Here is a 20285-nt window from a genome sequence, read left to right on the forward strand (position 1 = left end):
CAAAAAGAAATTAAAAGATTTGAAAACAGATCTGAAAACGCATGAGAGGATTCACAGTGTGGACAAACCATAGACACGATCAGTGTAATTTAGAGATGCTCATATTGACCATATATATTGCAGAAATATCTGTACAGCTCTGCTGCTCCACTCTCCCATGTATTTATGTGGCTAGTGTTGTTTTAGATGATGTTCTCCAGCCTTGCAGGAGTCCAACATGCACTGGGTACAAGTCTGGCATATTGTGGTAATGTGAACCAAAGTCCTGCTCTGTTCAAACAGGGACTGGACAGCTCTTAACAGAGTGCCTCCAAACCTGTACTCCCAGAGCACCCCCACAGAATGCCAAATGAGACATGGTTGAAACGCAAAACACATGTGAACAGGTTGAGCATACTTCCATGAACCCTCATGCACCATAGTGTGGTATAGAGCTGGTGCAGTGTTCCACAGACTGAAAAAATCTGCATTGTTTTTCCTATATCTGAGGTTTAACCATTGGTTGGATTCCCATCTCCAGTAGCATAGAGTTTTTCCTGGGAGGCTGAGCAATGTGATTTCCCCCTTGCAGCTGGAACACCCTCCGGTCCGCTCTTCTAAAAATAGGAACCACCATCCCAGTTGCCCCATCTCAACATAGTCAAGTTAACCAAGACAGACCCACAACATCCAGAGACTTGAGTTACATAGGGTGGGTGTCATCTACCTTGGATATCATCTGCTTTGTCCCTGCAGAGCTAGCAAAATATCTCGGTGACCTGAGGTCAACAACTTCCCCTTCTGTTGTAAACTGTGTTGGTGTGAAACTGCTTCCAAATCCTGAGGCACCAGATGATTTACCAGAAACTGTTTGATACTGACCATTAGTCTTTTTTCCATGGTCTCCCCAAACTCATCCCAGACCTGAGTTTTACAGAACTCCCCAGGCTACAGCATGCTTGGGCTGTCAGCACCCATCAGCTTCCTCAGGAGTCCTACAAGCCAGCCAAGCCTGGTAGGACTCCTCTTTCAGCTTGATGGCATCTCTTCAAATGTCCTCCGGATTTGTGAAGTGCCGCAGGGAACTGGTCAAAGTTCTTCTGAAGGTAAGAGTTATATATGCTTCTGACTTGTAGTTTAGCCAGATATTCCCAGAGGACCCTTGTGATACATTTGTGCCTGTCAGGTCTGTCAGGCTCCTTTCCTCTGCAGCGGATCGAACACTAGATGGTGATCACTTGACTGCTCTGTCCTTTTCCTTACACAAGTGTCCAAAACATTTAGTCAGAGATCAGATGAAGCCATTACAAAGTCGATAATCAACCTCTGCCCTAGTCTGTGCTATGTGCACTGATGGATGCTCAAACATGGTTTTTTGTTTTGGACAAACTGACTTGCACAGAAGTCAAACAACAGAATCATTCAGATTGAAATCAGGGAGGCCGTTCCTCCGTCACACCTCTCCAGGTATTACTGTCATTACCTACATGGGCATTAAATTCCCCCAGTAGAACAACAGAGACCCTAGTCGGGGCACTTTCCAGCAACCCTCTTAAGAACTCGGAGATGACTGGTTACTCTTCTCTTGTGTTTTGTCTGTAAACGCAAACTACAGTGAGACACCTATCCCCAACCCAAATTTACAGGGAAGTGACCGACTAGTTCACCTGGGACAACAACACCACTTGGCAGATAAGTTGGGGATCTGGAAGCAAGCACACACCATCCCGTTTCTTCTCACTGTGGGCAAGTCCAGAGTAGAAGTAATTCTAGCCCTTCTTAAGAAGCTCCTGCACAAGCTCAGGGTCCTTCCCTTCCAGTGAGTTGACATTCCATGTTCCAAGAGCCAGTTTCTGTGTCTGACAATCGGGTTGTGATTTTAACCACCACCCGTTCCACATTGCTCTGGCCTCTTACAGCAGTGGTCCTTCAGGAGGATGGTGCCATGTCATTCTTCAGGCTGAGCCCCGCTGGGTTCTGTGGGATAAAACCTGGCCACCATGTGCTCACATATGAGTCCCAACCCCAGGCCTGGGTCAAGGCTGAGGCACTGGCTGCGTTTTATTGTGTAACATCATGACCATTTTGTTTTGAGTTTTTGTGGCAAGTAGCCATGAAGCAGTATAAAGTATAACCAGGTCATTGTTTTCGCAGAATAAAGGCATTCAGTCTTATACAACAGCTGTTAATAAACCTGCTTCATGAGTCCACTGAAGCATTTTTTTTGCTGAAGAAATGTCAGCGCTGTTCAAATAATGCTCAACTGTGAGGCCTAATTTTGTTTTCATTGCTTAACCAAAAAGCTCTATCTTGGTCTCATCAGTCCACAAGACCTTTTCCCAAAAGGATTTTGGCTTACTCAAGTATGGTTGGCAAACTGTAGTCTCTGTGTCATCAGTGGGGTCCTCCTGGGTCTCCTGCCATAGCATTTTATTTAAATGTCGACGGATAGCTTGCGCTGACACTGATACTCCCTGAGCCTGCAGGACAGCTTGAATTTCTTTGGGAACTTTTTAATGTTACAAAAACCCAAGTATTAACATTTAACTATAAACCACCAAGACAAATTAAAAAGAAATATAATTTAAAATGGGATACTGAATCAATTCACTATTTTGGAGTGAATTTATCTGCAGATTAGTCATAGATATATGGTTTAAATTATGGTCCCCTGAATAAAAAAATAAAATCTTATTTATTATGTTGCAACCTTATATACTAGAAATATTGAAAGTTACAGATACAGAAATAATAAAAGGGTTTCCATCAGTGGGCAAGGCCCAATTATATAAGAAGATCATTTCAAAATTGTATAATGGATTTCGCGAATCTGTACCAGACAATACACTATGTAGTGCCTAGAGCATCTAATATGTCCGGTACTGTAAGAATTAGCTCATAAGTTCAAATTAATTTTCAGAGATTCGAATCAGAAGATTCGAGCGACTGGCTCACAGTTAGAAATAGGTTAACACTTACACTTACGTCATCTATTGGTCCACCCTAATAGAAGCAGCGTAACATTATCTTTAGTAAATCTACGTTATATTATTACGTGGTCAACATAATAATATAAAACAGGATTTCACGATTCACATGAGCAAGGTAGCAAGACCATATAGCTGAGGCAGTAACTTAGAAACCCAAAACACTGACAAGGATCTTAAAATGAAATGGGTTTAATAATATACACAAAGTAAACTACTCTATGAAAACAGACAAACATACAGATACATACACAAACAGTTCTGGAATGAGTGAATGACTAAGAGTCCCAAACGTCTTGCACTTGCTAAGTTCTTAGCATTGCAACCTGAGAAAACCACCAAGCAGAGAATCTGACTAAGGTATACTGCTTAAACACAATTAACACCAGCTTCAGGAAGAAATGGAAAGTTGGTTTGTATATACTTGCGTTTTGATGACCAGTCTTAATCGTCAGCTAGTTGAGGGAAACCTTGGCGAAGCCGATTGCTTGCAGAGGGTTGACGTGGTTGGGATGTCCTTTGTTGGAGAGGGCTTTTCCTTCATCTGGTGAAGCGTGGGACTCGTCCCGGTAACGGAGAATTTGACGTCAGCAACACATGGGAAGTTTGCTGAATGGGAATCCTCCTGTGACTGCTCCTCGGCAGAATTACGAGACTTAGGAAGTCAGAGTTCAGAGAAATTGAATGACTGACTCTACTGCTGGATGAGACGGGTTCCGAGTGTTGTAGAGAAAACAGTTATATGAGCAGAACAGGGTCAGACTGAGTTCATGTGAGTCGCGACATACACAGAAGCAGCTTGAGCTCCTGTGAACGGCGCCTTATTACAGTAGACAGACACAGGCTTTACCGGGTGATTCTTCTAAGAGCGATGTTCGGCAGTCGTGTTGTAAAGACGGGAAGCCTGTAATGCAAAGTTTATGTGTAGAAACCCTTTGTCAAGCCAAAGCGAAAGCCATAAAACTTATAGGTTTTCCGAGTTTTATAGTGGGCAGAGTTCAGTCCGGCACACTGTGAGTGCAATGGCTGTGGCTACTGAGCGAGACCACACCTCTCGTTTGCCTGGATGTCTACGCCCAGGGAGGTGAGATCTGTGGTCACGCGTTGAAAATAATACTTGACTAATGTTATAGAAAATTCAATGAAGCCTTGTAATACCCTATTTGTAGATACAGTTTTATCACTCAAACCAATAGTTTCTGAAGCCTTATAGCTCTAGTTTGACACCAAGCATTATAGAATATAGACTATAGAACTCTACTAAATTACTAAACCAGAGAACATTTGTTTTCAAAAAGAGTTTAAAGGTACACATTTCAGGTCTGTCATTTCTATTAAATAAATATTCGTGGAGATTCAGCTCTTTATTTTGATGTGTTTGCCAGTCAGGCACAGAATAAACACGTATTCCCTATCTGTTTTAATTTAACAAAAACATAATGCTGTTGGACTTATGAATATATACAAATAAAAAGGCCCCTTACAAACGTGAACTCTGATTAAATCAAAACTAAACATGATCTGATTTATTTAACATTAATGTGCATCAAAATTACAGTTTGTGTAGCCAATGTTTCCAGTGTCTTTCACTTCAGCTTTTGATGAGTTTCTCTGACTTACTAAAAACAACTTTTTTTATTTCAGACCTAATTGAAGAGTATGAGGAGATTAAAGAGGAGGAACATCATGTCAAAATTGAGGACAAAACTCATTTACAGACTGATGGTATTTTGAAAAGGAGAGGCAAGGGCTGTTTTACCTGCACTCAGTGTGGAAAGAGTATGGGAAGACAAAACAATCTTAAGATTCACATGAGGATGCATACTGGAGAGAAACCATACACATGCACCCAGTGTGGGAAGAGTTTCAGCCAATCACCAAGCCTTAATAAACACATGATGATCCACACTGGAGAGAAACCATTCACATGCAGTCTGTGTGGGAAGAGTTTCAGCCAATCACCACACCTTAATCAACACATGAGGGTCCACACTGGAGAGAAACCATTCACATGCACTCAGTGTGGGAAGAGTTTCAGCCAATTATCAAGCCTTAAAAAACACATGAGGACCCACACTGAAGGGAAACCATTCACATGCACTCATTGTGGGAAGAGGTTCTGCCAATTATCAGGCCTTCATGAGCACATGAGGATTCACACTGGAGAGAAACCATTCACATGCACTCAGTGTGGGAAGGGTTTCATCGGATCAAGACAACTTAATCAACATATGAGGACCCACACTGGAGTAAGAGAGTATATATGCTTTGAGTGTGAGAAGAGTTTTATTACAGCTGGAGAATTGAAACGGCACCAGAGGATTCACACTGGAGAGAAACCGTACAAGTGTTCACACTGTGACAAGAGGTTTAATCAGTCTGTAAATCTGAAAAGACATGAGAGGATTCACACTGGAGAGAAACCATAGACATGATCAGTGTCTATTTAGGGATGCTCATATTGACTGTTTAACTGTTAACCGAAAGGATGCATTTTAACCGATTAATGGTATCACTTAAAACCATAAAAAATGTCTCATTCCATTTTGTATTTTTGATGTTTTGCTGCATAAATATGCAACACGTTTGTTAACTTGGAGCAACCACACTTGTCTACAAACGTATTTTGCCAAAAGAAGTAAAACCAAGAACAAAAAGAAGGATATTGCACACCACAGTTTTGAGTTGACGGCCAAACCAGCGCTGATGCTGATCGCCTCTGTCCTGGATCTGCATCATAAACACCTCCATTTCTTTGCACAAGTGGAGAAAGAAGCCGCAAAGGCAAAACCTTCTGAAATGTGCTCTGCTTTGGAAATGGCCACAAGTCAGAGCTTTGGTTTGCAGCATGGCTCATAAACACAACACGTATAGTTTTTATGACCAAACAACAAACAACCAACCTTTTTTCCATTATAGAATTACAGTTATTAAAAATCCTTAAAATAATCATTTATAAAATATCCTACATCATTTGAATCAAGCAAATCCTGATTGATTTGAATGATTTTTGCAGATGATAACTAATCTAATCACCAACCTGAGACTCACCTGGACTTGGGGATCCTCTGCCATTCCTCCTCCCAGATCCTCTCCAGTTCTGTCAGGTTGAATGGTAAATGTTGGATCTCTCCAGAGATGCTCAATTGGGTTTAAGTCAGGGCTCTGTCTGCGCCATTCAACAGTGACGGAGTTGTTGTGAAACCACTCCTTTGTCATTTATTATGTCATAATTATTTGTGCTTAGGGTCATTGTCTTGTTGGAAAGTCAACCTTCAGCCCAGTCTGAGTTCCTGAGCACTCTGGAGAAGGTTTTCGTCCAGGGTATCCCTGTGCATGGTCGTATTCATCTTTCCCTCAATTGCAACCAGTCCTCCTGTCCCTGCTGCTGAAAAACACCCTTATATAAACAGGTGTGTGGCTTTCCTAATTTCAGTATAATCAAACACAGCTGGACTCAAATGAAGGCGTAGAACCATCTAGGTGTAGAAATGGACAGCACCTGAGTTAAATAGAAGAGTGTCACAGCAAGAGTCTGAATACTTGGGACCAAGTGATATTTCAGTTTTTCATTTTAATAAATCTGCAAAAATGTCAACAATTCTGTTTTTTATGTCAATATGTGCTGCTGTCTGTACATTTGAGGGAAAAATTAACTTAATTTTAGCAAATTGCTGCAAAATAACAAAGAGTGAAAAATTTATGGGGGTCTAAAACTTCGTACCTCCGTACCCACTGTATATGCACCTTGTCATTGTTCATCATCATGGCAGCTGAAGGACATCTAAAGCTTCTGTAAAGAACAGACCTATATTTGACAGACCGATATTCTGACAGATCCTGATTGGATGCCTGCATTACTCCTCAATGGGTATATAAGAGTTGTGCTACCCCAGGACGCTGTGGCTACTCAGGAGTTCTCATGTCATGACCTGCCATCTTATTGACTCTTTAACCTTATGGTTTTGTTTTGCATTACTTGTATCATGTAGTTAATGTGTTGTTGTGATTATATCCTGAGTTCTTCATCTTCATTATTATCCCTAGACATGTGTTGGTTACTTTGATTGTTTTTTGAGTTACATTTTTGTAATAAATAATTAGCATTCAGGCTATTTTGTTGGTTGATCTCTCTTTTATGTTGCGACTCAATCAAGCGGGACATAACACTTTGTAAAATGTGTCCGGTTGTATCCGAGATCTTGTCCTTTCAGTCATGACCATAGGTGAGAGTAGGAATGTAGATTGAGGGGTAAATTGAGAACATTGCCTTTCGTCTCAGCTCCTTCACCACAACAGACCAACTCATCAACTGCATTACTGCTGCCGCTGCACTGATCCATCTTTTAATCTCACACTCCATTCCTTCCTCTCTTGTGAACAAAACCGCAGATACTTCAACTCTATTGGGGTAAGGACTCTCCTCCAAACTGGAGATGGCCACCTTTTTCTAGTCCACCACCATGGTTTCTGTCTTGGAGGTGCTGGTTCTTATCCCTGCCACGTCACACTCAGCAGCAAACCATCCCACTGCATGCTTAAGCTCCATGTCCGATGAAACTAAAAGGACAATGTTATCTGCAAATAGCAGAGACAGTCCTAGCCTGCACCTACAATTCTGTCAATAAAAATACATATATTTGTGAGATCAGCCTCTAATGACTATATGTATGTATGGTTAAAGCAAAGAAATAACACTTTTTCACAGAAGAGACATTGAGTTTACAGGTATGATACAAAATTAAATCACAGTATATTATGTATGTTTATCAGACTCATCAAGCAAGAGTCTTCCATGCAATAATTATCAGAGTTCACATACAATGGACAAGCTTGTCCTCAAAAGAATCATACAAAAACAAGCATACAATCATACAATTCAATGATGGAACGCATCCGTGATCACTGTCAGCTCCTCCATCAAATGTCACTTCCTCTGAGTTACAGTCTTAAAGCTGTATTGCGCGTTTATTGTGTTAAGTTTAATGCAAGTGTGACAGGACTGACAGAAACATGGAGACAACAGTAAAATAGTGTTTATTTGTAGAATTTATTAATAATTGGATGTTTTTGATCAATTGGTGTGAATGATAACAACTTAAACTTGCTATTTCTGAAGGTATCATACACTCAGGGATTGCACAGAAACAGTGTTATATTCCTCTGAAGAGACTGAAGAAGAAGAAGAATTAATCTGAACAAATGATTCCCTCTGCTGTCGAGAGAATGATTGACAAACAGGCAGCCAATCAGCTTTCACTGAGCGCCTACATGCAGCCAATCGGCTTTTTACTGAGCAGGCAGCCAATAAGCTTTCTCTGATCAGCGTGCAGGCAAATCTCCCGCCCCCGGCGCTCAGTCTGAGGCGGAGAGCGGAGAGTGCAGAGCTTTGCTGTTTGCTGTTGAATTCCTTTAACTCCACTTCTGTTACGGGTGTTGTGCGTCTATTCAAAGTAAGTGTATTATATCTGACCTTTGTAGCGTTCGCAGATTTGCTGCAATTATCTTGCGGGTTGAACTGCTTTAACATATGTGCTCAATGCTAATATACTCTCTTGTTTTTAGCTCGATGCTACGCTGTAAACACTTGTGTAATGCGTTACTCACGGGTTATCTGGGCACCTTTCATTTGTGTCTCCATCTCATTCATTCACTAAGTGCTTGTTTCAGAGGTATGTTGTAAACAACTTCCCAACAAACACATTTGTTACAGCGTAGAAATGGAAGACTGGAGAGGCCTGTAGCAGCTGAGAAAATATGGGTTACTACATTTGATGCTGGGTTATTATACATATTGACTATTCTGCATATGAGAAGTGGACCTAAGAGTGCTTAAATACTGTTTAATATTCATTATTGAGCATTTTTACCTAACATCTGCTTGGGTAACCTTTGAAGAGAAATAAATCCATAACAAATAATATAATAAAGCTTTATTTTATAGTCTGCGAAACATTCATACAGTGGATTTCTAATAACGTTACCGAAAGGTATAAAACTGCAACATTATAGAGAACATTAAATTGGTAATTCTGTTTTTATATTTTATAATTAAAGAGTTTAGATGCGAAAACCTCTAAATGCCGTTTGAAAATTTTCTCTAAAATTAGTATTTTTATCAGGCTTCTGTGTTTATGTTCAGTAATATCACTATTATGGCAAAGAATCAGTCCCTTTCCTGGTCTTAAAGTGAAATATCTCAACGTAAACAAAGGAGGATGAGAAAAAGGTTCATTTCGATGAAAATTTCAGATGACGCTTAGAGGTTTTTGCATTCGAGCTCTTTAATTTTTATTTTATTAATTGGAACATTTTAACTTTATTGCAAACACTTTATTTAGCAGTAAAACAGAATGTGGGATTAGTATAATAGTATAAAACACTTAATAATTAATTAATTAAAGTATTGAGAGATAAATGTAAGCAATCAGAGACATGATCACGCTGCACACATGAGATGTAGAATCGGCCACTCAAGACTTACACACACATTTATTGAACAGGGAAGAGAAACCTATGTGTAACTTGTGTGAGAATATTTTGATGGTAAAACATATTTGAACAGAATGTATATGTTTAAATGATATTAGAGAATGTTTTTATTCAGGAAATATTTGAAGGCAAATGTTAAAAAATGTGTTTTCTGGAGGAATTTGACAATATTTATCATTGATCAGACTGAAAGAGCTTATAAGACTTTATCAGTGTTGCTGTTATTTGTGTGTTTTTAACTGATTAATGATGTTTCAGAAACACTTATGATCTTCAATTATATATTGAATATTTAATACAAGTGTTGTCATGAATATAGCCAGTGCTGCTGATATGGCATTAAAATATAAATATAAGCAAACAGAATGTCAATTAGAACAATTATCTCCTCCTCCAGTGAAGCTCCTCCTCCTCCAGTGAAGCCCCTACTCCTCCAGTGAAGCTCCTCCTCCTCCAGTGAAGCTATAAACACTGGAATATTCCCATCAGGCTCCAGTGAAGAGTCTATTGAAGGACAGCGAGAACATGAGTGATCCAGAACCCTGCAGAATTAAACATGAAGACACTGAACAACAAATAGGTTGGTGTTTATTCCTGATCAGGGGTGGCGCGGGTGGGTTGTTGGACTTTTGGGGCTTCAGCCCTGAATGTTATTTCCAAATCCCTGAATCTTTTGTCAAAACATAGTTTTTCAACACATTATGCAGAAATATTTATACCGGTTCATTATTGCTGCACCACAGGATCAATAGAGCAATATCAGCTGGGTTTTCTCTACCGCTTTTCTTTATTAAAGAGTTTTTATCAGAGGCAGCCCCACGGCACAAAGCACTTTTTCTCCTTTCAGAAAGCGAGTTTACACACACACACACACACACACACACACACACACACACACATATCGTGGTTCTGCATAGCCATGCATGAGGTGAACGTTGGGTTGCTATTGTAACTACTCACGCAAGAGAGTCAGGCAGTCTTGTCTTGCTTTGTTTAAGATTTACCTCAGGTTTGACTGACCGTTCCGTGTGGTCTGACCAGATGCTGCACACACAGGCTGTTCTGATTAGCTGTGAGTTTTGGTTCATTCAGGTGTATTTATGTGAAAGTGGAGTCTGACAACAATAAATATTCTCATCAGGAATAAAACCACCTGTTTTTATACCCGCGCTGACTCTGCCCAGCTGTAGCTATAAGGTTAGGTCTGCTACTGTCATTTTATGCTGGGTAGGCTATAGGGTTGGGCCGATAGACGATGGCCAATAGACAACACGATGCTGAGCCGGCATGACCGATCCTCTGCGCCGTCGCAAACCTGCTCGTGAAAAATACACACTTAGGCCCCATTTACACTAATACGTCTATTAAAGAGTATTAAAAGGGCATTTAAGAAGGAAAATGATTTACATCCACACCGTGTTTACCTAGCATTTCTGAACAGCCCTCCGTGTGCTGAAAACGCACATCACGTGACCACACACACACACTGTCATGCGCTCTGAGCTCCAGAGAGCAGTGCACTTCGGACAGTTCATCAATGATGTACCGCTGGATCATGTCTCACAATAGTTGTTAAATGTGGTATTTGATTAATCTTGACTCTCTCTAACGACTCTTGGGTCTTCTGAATCTATCAGGTAACGTGCCACAGCGTCAGTACACTGCTTCAATCTTTCTCTTTCACACTTGTACTTAGTCATTTCAGTGAAAACCTCAGATACTGTTGGTTGTGCACCATTTTTACAGACCAACCTCCTGCGGAAAAAGGGATTTACAGGTGGTCATTTGTGTGTAACTTATCTTTATTTATGATTTGTTTATGAGTAAAACAAAGAGCATGGTGGTCAGGTAGTTAAAGGGGTAGGCTACAAATAATTAACTCATTATGAATTGATGAATTTTTCATAAATAATTAATTCACCTCCTCCTATGAGACGATGCCATCTTCCATCGCGATGTTTTACATTAGGCATTGTACGATGCTAAATTGGTCGACATCACCCAACCCTAGTAGGATACTTAATTTATTTTATTATTAGAATAATTTGCAGAAAATTTGTATTCTATTGCATGATGCTTTAAATCAGAGGAGTCCAAACTCTGTCCTGGAGGGCCGCTTTCCTGCATAGTTTATGTCCAACCTAAAACACGAACGCGGTTATGAACGTATTAAAACATGTGCTTGTTTGTTGTAATAATGATAAAATAATACTAATTTGTGTATCTCCTGACCTCCGGGTGCAACTATTCTGCTGTTGTGGCTGGTGTATTCTGGGAAATTGTTTTACCCCTTGGTTTCGAGTGTGATCCTGAAAAATCTTCGTTCGAAGGGCTATTCACCCCTTCCCCTTAGCCCAACGCCTTCAAGCTAAAGAGAATTGGGACACCCCTACCCTAAGGGGTAGAATTGAGATTGGGGATGAGTGAACTTCTCCTATTTTTATCCTCTGTCAGGTGTGTTTTTATGTTGCCCACACCTGTTACTTGCCCCAGGTGAGTTTAAAGGGGCATCACATGCAGGAAACAGTCTTATTTATCCACAATTCTAATAGGGTGCCAATAATTTTGTCCAGCTCATTTTTGGGGTTTTGTGTGTCCTTTTGTCAAAATCACTTTTTTCTTCCCTCTTTTTTCCAATACACACAGAGGGAATAAACCCGTGAATCAGTTCTTATTTAGTTCACCTTCAGCATGCAGAATAACACCAGTCCACTGTACAGCTTGATTACATCTGGACATTTGCGTGTGGGATTCAGAAACCGCTATATTTGGTATGATCACCAGATGTGTTGCTCTTGCAGGTGGCTGGAGAACACTTGCATTCAACTGCACAAAAGACAGAAAGACCCGCTGGCCACAGGCCTTGCTGTTCATTATTTGAAAGATCTCACTACATCTGCTATAGAGACAGACAGTGGACTGAAGGTCTCCGTATCGGCCGTGGGAGTGCACTGTGTGCGCTGTTCTGGGTACAAAGAACAGGATAGGCATAGAATGAGTTGAGGTTGTCCAGGACAGACGCAGCAATGTTTACAGCAGTGGATTTGTTACTTTTAAAGTCTGAGATGTAATTAAGTCCCTGCCACATGCTCCTTGGATTGTTGGTGTTAAATTGACCTCTACTTTGTCTCTGTATTGTCGGGTTGATGGTTTTTTCCTGATGGTTTTGTTTTTAGTTCCTCCACATCTTTGGATTTCAAAGTAAAAGTTCGCACTGAACTTCGCCATTGATACAAGGCGTTTGGTTAGGGTAGATACCGACAGTTGTGGTTGGGACCATGTCTTCTATACGTTTCCTGATGAAACCGTAGCAGTGTCTGAGTATGCTTCGATGTCCTTATCAGAAGCTGCCTGGAACATCTCCCAGTCATCTCCCGTGGTCCTCAAGTATAGATTCCGATTGGCCCGACCAGCTCGGAAACTAGGGATGCACCGATCCTGATGCTTGGATCGGATATCTGTTTGATACCGCATATTTTTGCTGGATCGGGTATCGGCCAGCTGGTACCGATCCATATCCAATCTTGCGTGTGCGCTTTATTCTGTTTATAAGCCAACAAAAGCCATGTAGGTTGCCTATTATAAGGCACTACAAAGTTTTCATGTAGGCCGATTATATCCCAAATGTTCTGAAGCCATTCTATAGTTTAATGTGAAGCACAGATGAATATTAACGTGGTTAAATTCATGTTCAGCGCCACCGCCCCTGTCTATCATTCTCCATTCATTCACAACTCAAACTGTGTTTCGTTCATGACCACATTAAACTCTCTCCAAGGCTGTTTGTTCCTGTTAGTTTTAATTCTTGGAGAAATGCATTTAGTTTTGTATTAAATGGCTTGATTTGGACCTGCAGCAGGAGATCACTGCTGTTTCTAAATCATGTTGTGCTGTGTCTTTTATATAGATCTGCAGATCGCATTTCCAGCACTGGAGTAGAGAGGGTTATTACCTGACAAGGCCTACCTGAAATGTTTAATTAGTAAAGGCTCAATAATACGTTGGACAGATCCTCAACGCACTGATTTCTTCCCTTTGACCTGCTGCTTTGGAAGTGTCTGCAGATATTGGAGGGCTGCGCGCTGTGTCTCTAATGAATTAATTCACTCGCCAGCAGCACAGACGCGATGTGCGCCGCTCTGTAAGATTATTCTCACAATGACATAGACGTGATGATAACCGCTGTAAATTCCTTTGCTAGCCCGATGGTTGACACAGAAGGACATAAGGTATTCCAGATCAGGAGAGCAAAATGATCTAATAGAGTGTATGTTTCTCTCATCACACAACAAGTTGTTATTAAAGAAACAACACTTCCTCCTTGCTTTTCCCTGTAAGCCCCTTATGTTCAGTAAACCAGAGAACATTTGTTTTCAAAAAGAGTTGGCTGATTTAAAGGTGCAGATGTCAGGTCTGTCATTTCTGTTATCTAAATATTCATGGAGATTCTGATGCATTTTCCAGTCAGGCACAGAATGAACATGTGTTCCCTATCTGTTTTATTAATTTAACAAAAACATGATGTTGTTGCACTTATGAATATATACAAATAAAAATAGGCCCTTTACAAACATGAACTCAGATTAAATCAGAACTAAACATGATCTGATTTATTTTACATTAATGGGCACCAGAATTGCACTGTGTGTTTCCAGTGTCAATCAGCTTTTGTTGAGTTTCTATGACTTAATAAAAACTGAACTTTTTTATTTCAGACCTAATTGAAGAGTATGAGGAGATTAAAGAGGAGGAACATCATGTCAAAACTGAGGAAAAAACTCATTTACAGACTGATGGTATTTTGAAAAGGGGAGACAAGAATCGTTTCACCTGCACTCAGTGTGGAAAGAGTTTGGGAAGAAACAAAAGCCTTAAGATTCACATGAGGATCCACACTGGAGAGAAACCATTCACATGCACTCAGTGTGGGAAGAGTTTCAGCCAATCATCACACCTTAGTCTACACATGCAGATGCATACTGGAGAGAAACCATACACATGCATTCAGTGCGGAAAGAGTTTCAGCCAATCATCACACCTTAATGAACACATGAAGATCCACACTGGAGAGAAACCATTCACCTGCACTCAGTGTGGGAAAAATTTCAGGCAATCATCATCCCTTAATCTACACCGAAAGATTCACACTGGAGAGAAACCGTTCACTTGCACTCAGTGCGGGAAGAGTTTCAGCCGATCATCATCCCTTAATGAACACATGAAGATCCACACTGGAGAGAAACCATTCACGTGCACTCAGTGTGGGAGGAGTTTCAGCGGATCAAGTCAACTTAATCAACACATGAAGATCCACACTGGTGTGAGAGAGTATATATGCTTTGAGTGTGAGAAGACTTTTATTACAGCTGGAGATATGAAACGGCACCAGAGGATTCACACTGGAGAGAAACCGTACAAGTGTTCACACTGTGACAAGAGTTTTAATCAGTCGGTAAATCTGAAAGCACATGAAATGATTCACAGTGGAGAGAAACCATGCAAGTGTTCACACTGTGAAAAGAGATTCAGAGACTTACGAACCCTGAAAAAGCATGAGAGGATTCACACTGGAGAGAGACCATAGACATGATCAGTGTCTATTAGAGATGCTCATATTGACTGTTTAACCGTAACCGAAAGTTTTTTTTTTTTACTGATTAATGTTATCAGTTAAAACATTTAAATTATTTGTATTTTTGATGTTTTGCTGCATAAATATGCCACACATATTTGTTAACATGTGCAACCACACTTGCCTACAAACGTATTTTGCCAAAAGAAGTAAAATCAAGAATGAAAAGTAGGATATTGCATGCCAGTTTTGAGTTGACGGCCAAACCAGCGCTGATGCTGATCACCTCTGTCCTGGATCTGCATCATAAACACCCTCATTTCTTTGATATGTGATATTTCATTTTTTCTTTTTAATAAATCTGCAAAAATGTATTGAATGTATTGTATGTATTAAGCACATACAGTGCTACAATAATATGCAAGCAGCATGTATGCATGTGTTATTTTTAAGAAAAATATGGATATGCCTTTTTTTTTACTTTAAAAAGTCACAGAAACATTCAGATACAACTATAATAATATTAACAGTGATAGCCTACTGCTCGCTTGTGTCACAACAAAAAAGGTTTTATTTACACCGTACATGAACATTATGAAACAACCTTTCAGTTTTAAAAACTACATTGCTGTTATTTATCACACAATAAACATACGGGAGTGGGACAATGAAATTGAAATACCTGATTTTACAACAATTCATTAGTATGGTGTAGGGCAGGGGTCACCAATCTCGGTCCTGGAGGGCCGGTGTCCCTCCAGGGTTTAGCTCCAACTTGCCTCAAAACACGTGCCTGGGTGTTTCTAGCATACCTAGTAAGACCTTGATTAGTTTGTTCAGGTGTGTTTGATTAGAGTTCTAGCTAAAATCTGCAGGACACAAGTTTGGTGACCCCTGGTGTAGGGCCTCCTTGTTTGGCCAATAGAGCATCAGTTCATCTGGGAAATAACAGACTCAAGTCCTGCACAGTGGCCAGAGGGATTTTGAGCTGGTATTCTTGCAGAATAGTGTTCAGGTCACTACAAGTTGCGAGTGGAGGAAACCCTTTCCTGATTCTCTCTTCCTAAACACCCCAAAGTGCTCAATAATATTTAGATCTGGTGACTTGGTAGGTCATGGGAGATGTTCAGCTTCACTTTTATGTTCATCAAACCTTATCATCCTGATACACGCCGCCGCCTTCAGGATACAATTTTTGACCCGTTGGATCAAGTGTTCTTCCAGAATAGTTGGGTAGTCCTTGGCTGTGACCCAGTGCCCATCCACAAGTATTGGGCCTAAGGAATGCCATGATATTGAGCCCAAACCATCACTGATCCAGCTGCCAGCGCCACCGCCAGAGCTGCTAGATTCTCCAGAGGTGCCAGATCCTCTCAAATTCCACAAATGGCCAGAGTCGCCACCTGAGTCCCACGAATGGCCAGAGTCGCCACCTGAGTCCCACGAATGGCCAGAGTCACCACCTGTGTCCCACGAATGGCTGCTAGAACCATGTGATCTCCCAGTGCCGCCAGAGTCGTGCAAATGAACTGCCAGTGCCTCCTGAACTTGAGCCTCCTGACCCACTGGGGTAAATTAACTGTCAGTGCTTCCTGAACCAGAGCCTCCTGACCTACTGTGGGTGTATGACCTGCCTGTGCCTGCTGAACCAAAGCCCCCGGACTTACTTGAGCTCCACACTTCAGGTTCTCCACAGCTCTACACCCTCCGCAGCTCCACACTCCAGGCCTTCCACTGCTCCACACTCCAGGCCTTCCGCAGCTCCACACTCCCAGAGCTCCACAACCCAGGGCCTCCGCTGCTCCATGCTCTAGGTCCTCCGCAGCTCCACACCCTCCACAGCGCCACACTCCAGGGCCTCCGCTGCTCCATGCTCCAGGTCCTCCACACCCTCCACAGCTCCACACTCCCAGGCTCTCCGCTGCTCCACACTCCAGGCCCTCCACAGCTCCACACTCCAGGCCCTCTGCTGCTCCACACTCCAGACCCTCCGCTGCTCCATGGTCCAGGTCCTCCACAGCTTCACACTCTCCGCAGCTCCACACTCCAGGCCCTCCGCTGCTCCACGCTTCAGGGCCTCTGCAGCTCCAGACGCCAGACCCTCCGCTGCTCCATGCTCCAGGTCCTCCACAGCTTCACACCCTCCGCAGCTCCACACTCCAGGCCCTCCACAGCTCCACACTCCAGGCCCTCTGCTGCTCCACACTCCAGACCCTCCGCTGCTCCATGGTCCAGGTCCTCCACAGCTTCACACTCTCCACAGCTCCACACTCCAGGCCCTCCGTTGCTCCACGCTTCAGGGCCTCTGCAGCTCCAGACGCCAGACCCTCCGCTGCTCCATGCTCCAGGTCCTCCACAGCTTCACACCCTCTGCAGCTCCACACTCTAGGCCCTCCGCTGCTCCATGCTCCAGGTCCTCCACAGCTCCACACTCTTTGCAGCTCCACACTCCAGGTCCTCCGCTGCTCCACGCTCCAGGTACACCTATGTTGCATGGTCTTGGGCCTCACTCCCTCCCCCTGTTCTGCCTCCACTCCACCTTCCTCCTGGCCTGTATTTGGAGCGTCTGGAAGCCACTCTTTGAGGGGGGCTCTGTCACAATCACCAGCGATCTAATCCTTGCAGATCGCTGGTAAACACGCAGTTCGCTAAAGAACTACAATACTGTCAACATATGGACTACAAATCCTGCCATGCACCTCACACTTGTTTCAGTTTTCCTGCTGATTGCTAACACAGCTGAAGCTGTTCAGAATTGATTTCATGAACTTTAAATGCAGCACAGACCTAGTTGGTATACTATTTGTGAACATTAGGACGTATTTTCCTTGCCTTGCCATGTTAGATTCTTGCTTTGTTGTATTGTTTATTCCTGTCTGCTGTCTGCCTTTTGACCACCTGCCTGTTTATTGACCATGACTCCGGATTTCCTGTATACATCTGTTTGCCCATTTGTTGACCATTGCTTCCCTTACCTTTCTTGTTAATAATCCTGTCTTTGGATCCGCACTTTTGTTGTCAGTGTCAGAGTGTCAAATATAAAAAGCAAGAGTGCAAAGAGCGGAGCAGTAGGCAGAAACGTCCGAACAGTAGCAAAGCAGGAAATGAGAAATCTACAGTAAAATTAAAATAAATAATTTGTGTGTCACACGTCATCTTCTGAATAAGCAGCATCTGATCACAGTGGTCCTCTGTGAATTCAACATATTTCTGATTAGGAAATGAATCAAACTTCTCTCAATTGATGAAACCACAACTGATGTGTATGTTTGTAGGCGTTCACAAGGGTGTTGTCATGTGATTTGTGTTTAAATACAGAAGGCAGGAACTCAATGACCAGACTATAGAATTCTGCATTGAGTTTGATTCATGTGGATTACTAAACCAGAGAACATTTGTTTTCAAAAAGAGTTGGCTGATTTAAAGGTGCAGATGTCAGGTCTGTCATTTCTGTTAAATAAGTATGCATGGAGATTCAGCTCTTTATTCTGATGCATTTGACGGGCATGCACAAAATGAACACGTATTCTCTATCTGTTTTATTAATTTAACAAAAACATAATGCTGTTGCACTTATGAATATATACAAATAAAAATAGGCCCTTTACAAATGTGAACTCAGATTAAATCAGAACTAAACATGATCTGATTTATTTTACAAAAATGTCCATCAAAATTACAGTTTGTGTAGCCAATGTTTCCAGTGTCTTTCACTTCAGCTTTTGATGAGTTTCTGTAACTTACTAAAAACTGAACTTTTTTTTTTATTTCAGACCTAATTGAAAAGTATGAGGAGATTAAAGAGGAGGAACATCATGTCAAAACTGAGGAAAAATCTCATTTACAGACTGATGGTATTTTGAAAAGGAGAGACAAGAATCGATTTACCTGTACTCAGTGTGGAAAGAGTTTTGGAAGACAAAGCAGTCTTAGGATTCACATGAGGATCCACACTGGAGAGAAACCATACACATGCACCCAGTGTGGGAAGAGTTTCAGCCAATCATCACACTTTAATCTACACATGAGCATCCACACTGGAGAGAAACCATTCACATGCACTCAGTGTGGGAAGAGTTACATCCAATCATCACACCTTAATCAACACATGAAGAGCCACACTGGAGAGAAACCATTCACATGCACTCTGTGTGGGAAGAGTTTCAGCCGATCATCAAACCTTAATCAACACATGAAGATCCACACTGGCATGAGAGAGTTTATGTGCTTTGAGTGTGAGAAGACTTTTATTACAGCTGGAGAATTGAAACGGCACCAGAGGATTCACACTGGAGAGAAACCTTACAAGTGTTCACACTGTGATAAGAGGTTTAATCAGTCGGTAAATCTGAAAGCACATGTAATTATTCACACTGGAGAGAAACCGTACAAGTGTTCACACTGTGAAAAGGGATTCAGAGATTTACGATACCTGAAAAGACATGAGAGGATTCACACTGTAGAGAAAGCATAGACATGATCAGTGTCTATTAGAGATGCTCATATTGACCATTTAACCTTTAAACGAAAGGATGCATTTCTAACCGATTAATGTTATCAGTTAAAACCGTAATTTTTTTTAGCATTTTTAATGTTTTGCTGCATTAATACGTAACCCATATTTGTTTACTCATGGGCCGTTAACATGTGCAACCAAACGTGCCTACAGATGCATTTTGCTAACGTAGTAAAATGAAAGGAGCGAAAAGAGGGATATTGCTTGCCACAGTTTAACACAGACAAGTTGAGAGTGAAATTATGTTTGATAAGGCTGAGTGACGGTATACTGTTTTCAATACTCTGACACCCCTGCGCTGCAGTAGGTGTGGTTGTAAATGAATTGTACTGTCCACGTGTACCGATAAATAATGTTCTCTGTCTGACTCCTGAATGAGAAACAACAATGGGAAGAAACCGCATATCAATGAAGGCGGAGCTCCAGGAGACGCCCACTGATTGCATAATTGCCAATGGTTGCTCAAAGGTGTTTAGGATCCAAAATTTTGGCAAGCTGTTTCCTACTGCTTAAATGAACTCAATTAGAACATGATTTCAGCCAGAATTTGTTCAAAATTACATCACTTCAGTTTGTTCTTCAGTTTGGTTTGCAGTATACCAAGGCCTTAAGTTTGGAAGCCTATTAATTTGTCTTGTGTATTTGCTTCTTTTGTTATTAAAGTTTCTTTAGTTTCAAGATCAAGATTCTTTCTAGTTTACTACATTTACTTTGAGTAGAATACAAACTTGAATATTGA

General features: G+C 41.5%; 1 protein-coding gene across 1 annotated transcript; it reads left to right on the plus strand.

The window, feature by feature from the left end:
• The first annotated feature begins 1 nt into the window (after position 1).
• On the plus strand, positions 2-20156 carry LOC130220624 (zinc finger protein 271-like). The gene is made up of 7 exons (XM_056452844.1): positions 2-1085; positions 4611-5393; positions 9928-10038; positions 14174-15037; positions 16617-17152; positions 17242-17508; positions 18797-20156. The coding sequence occupies exons 1-7, from the start codon at positions 935-937 to the stop codon at positions 19502-19504; spliced, it is 3420 nt and encodes a 1139-aa protein (XP_056308819.1). The 5' UTR covers positions 2-934; the 3' UTR covers positions 19505-20156.
• The last annotated feature ends 129 nt before the right edge of the window (positions 20157-20285 follow it).

This window comes from Danio aesculapii, chromosome 3 (genome assembly GCF_903798145.1).
Source record: "Danio aesculapii chromosome 3, fDanAes4.1, whole genome shotgun sequence".
NCBI classification, from domain to species: Eukaryota; Metazoa; Chordata; class Actinopteri; order Cypriniformes; family Danionidae; genus Danio; species Danio aesculapii.

Coding starts and splice junctions, on each gene's coding strand:
- LOC130220624 (XM_056452844.1), top strand. CDS start 935: ATGCTTGGGCTGTCAGCACCCATCAGCTTCCTCAGGAGTCCTACAAGC. Junction 5,394..9,927: donor TCACACTGGAGAGAAACCAT/AGACATGATCAG, acceptor TGAAGCTATAAA/CACTGGAATATTCCCATCAG. Junction 17,153..17,241: donor TCCGCTGCTCCATGCTCCAG/GTCCTCCACAGC, acceptor TCCACACTCCAG/ACCCTCCGCTGCTCCATGGT.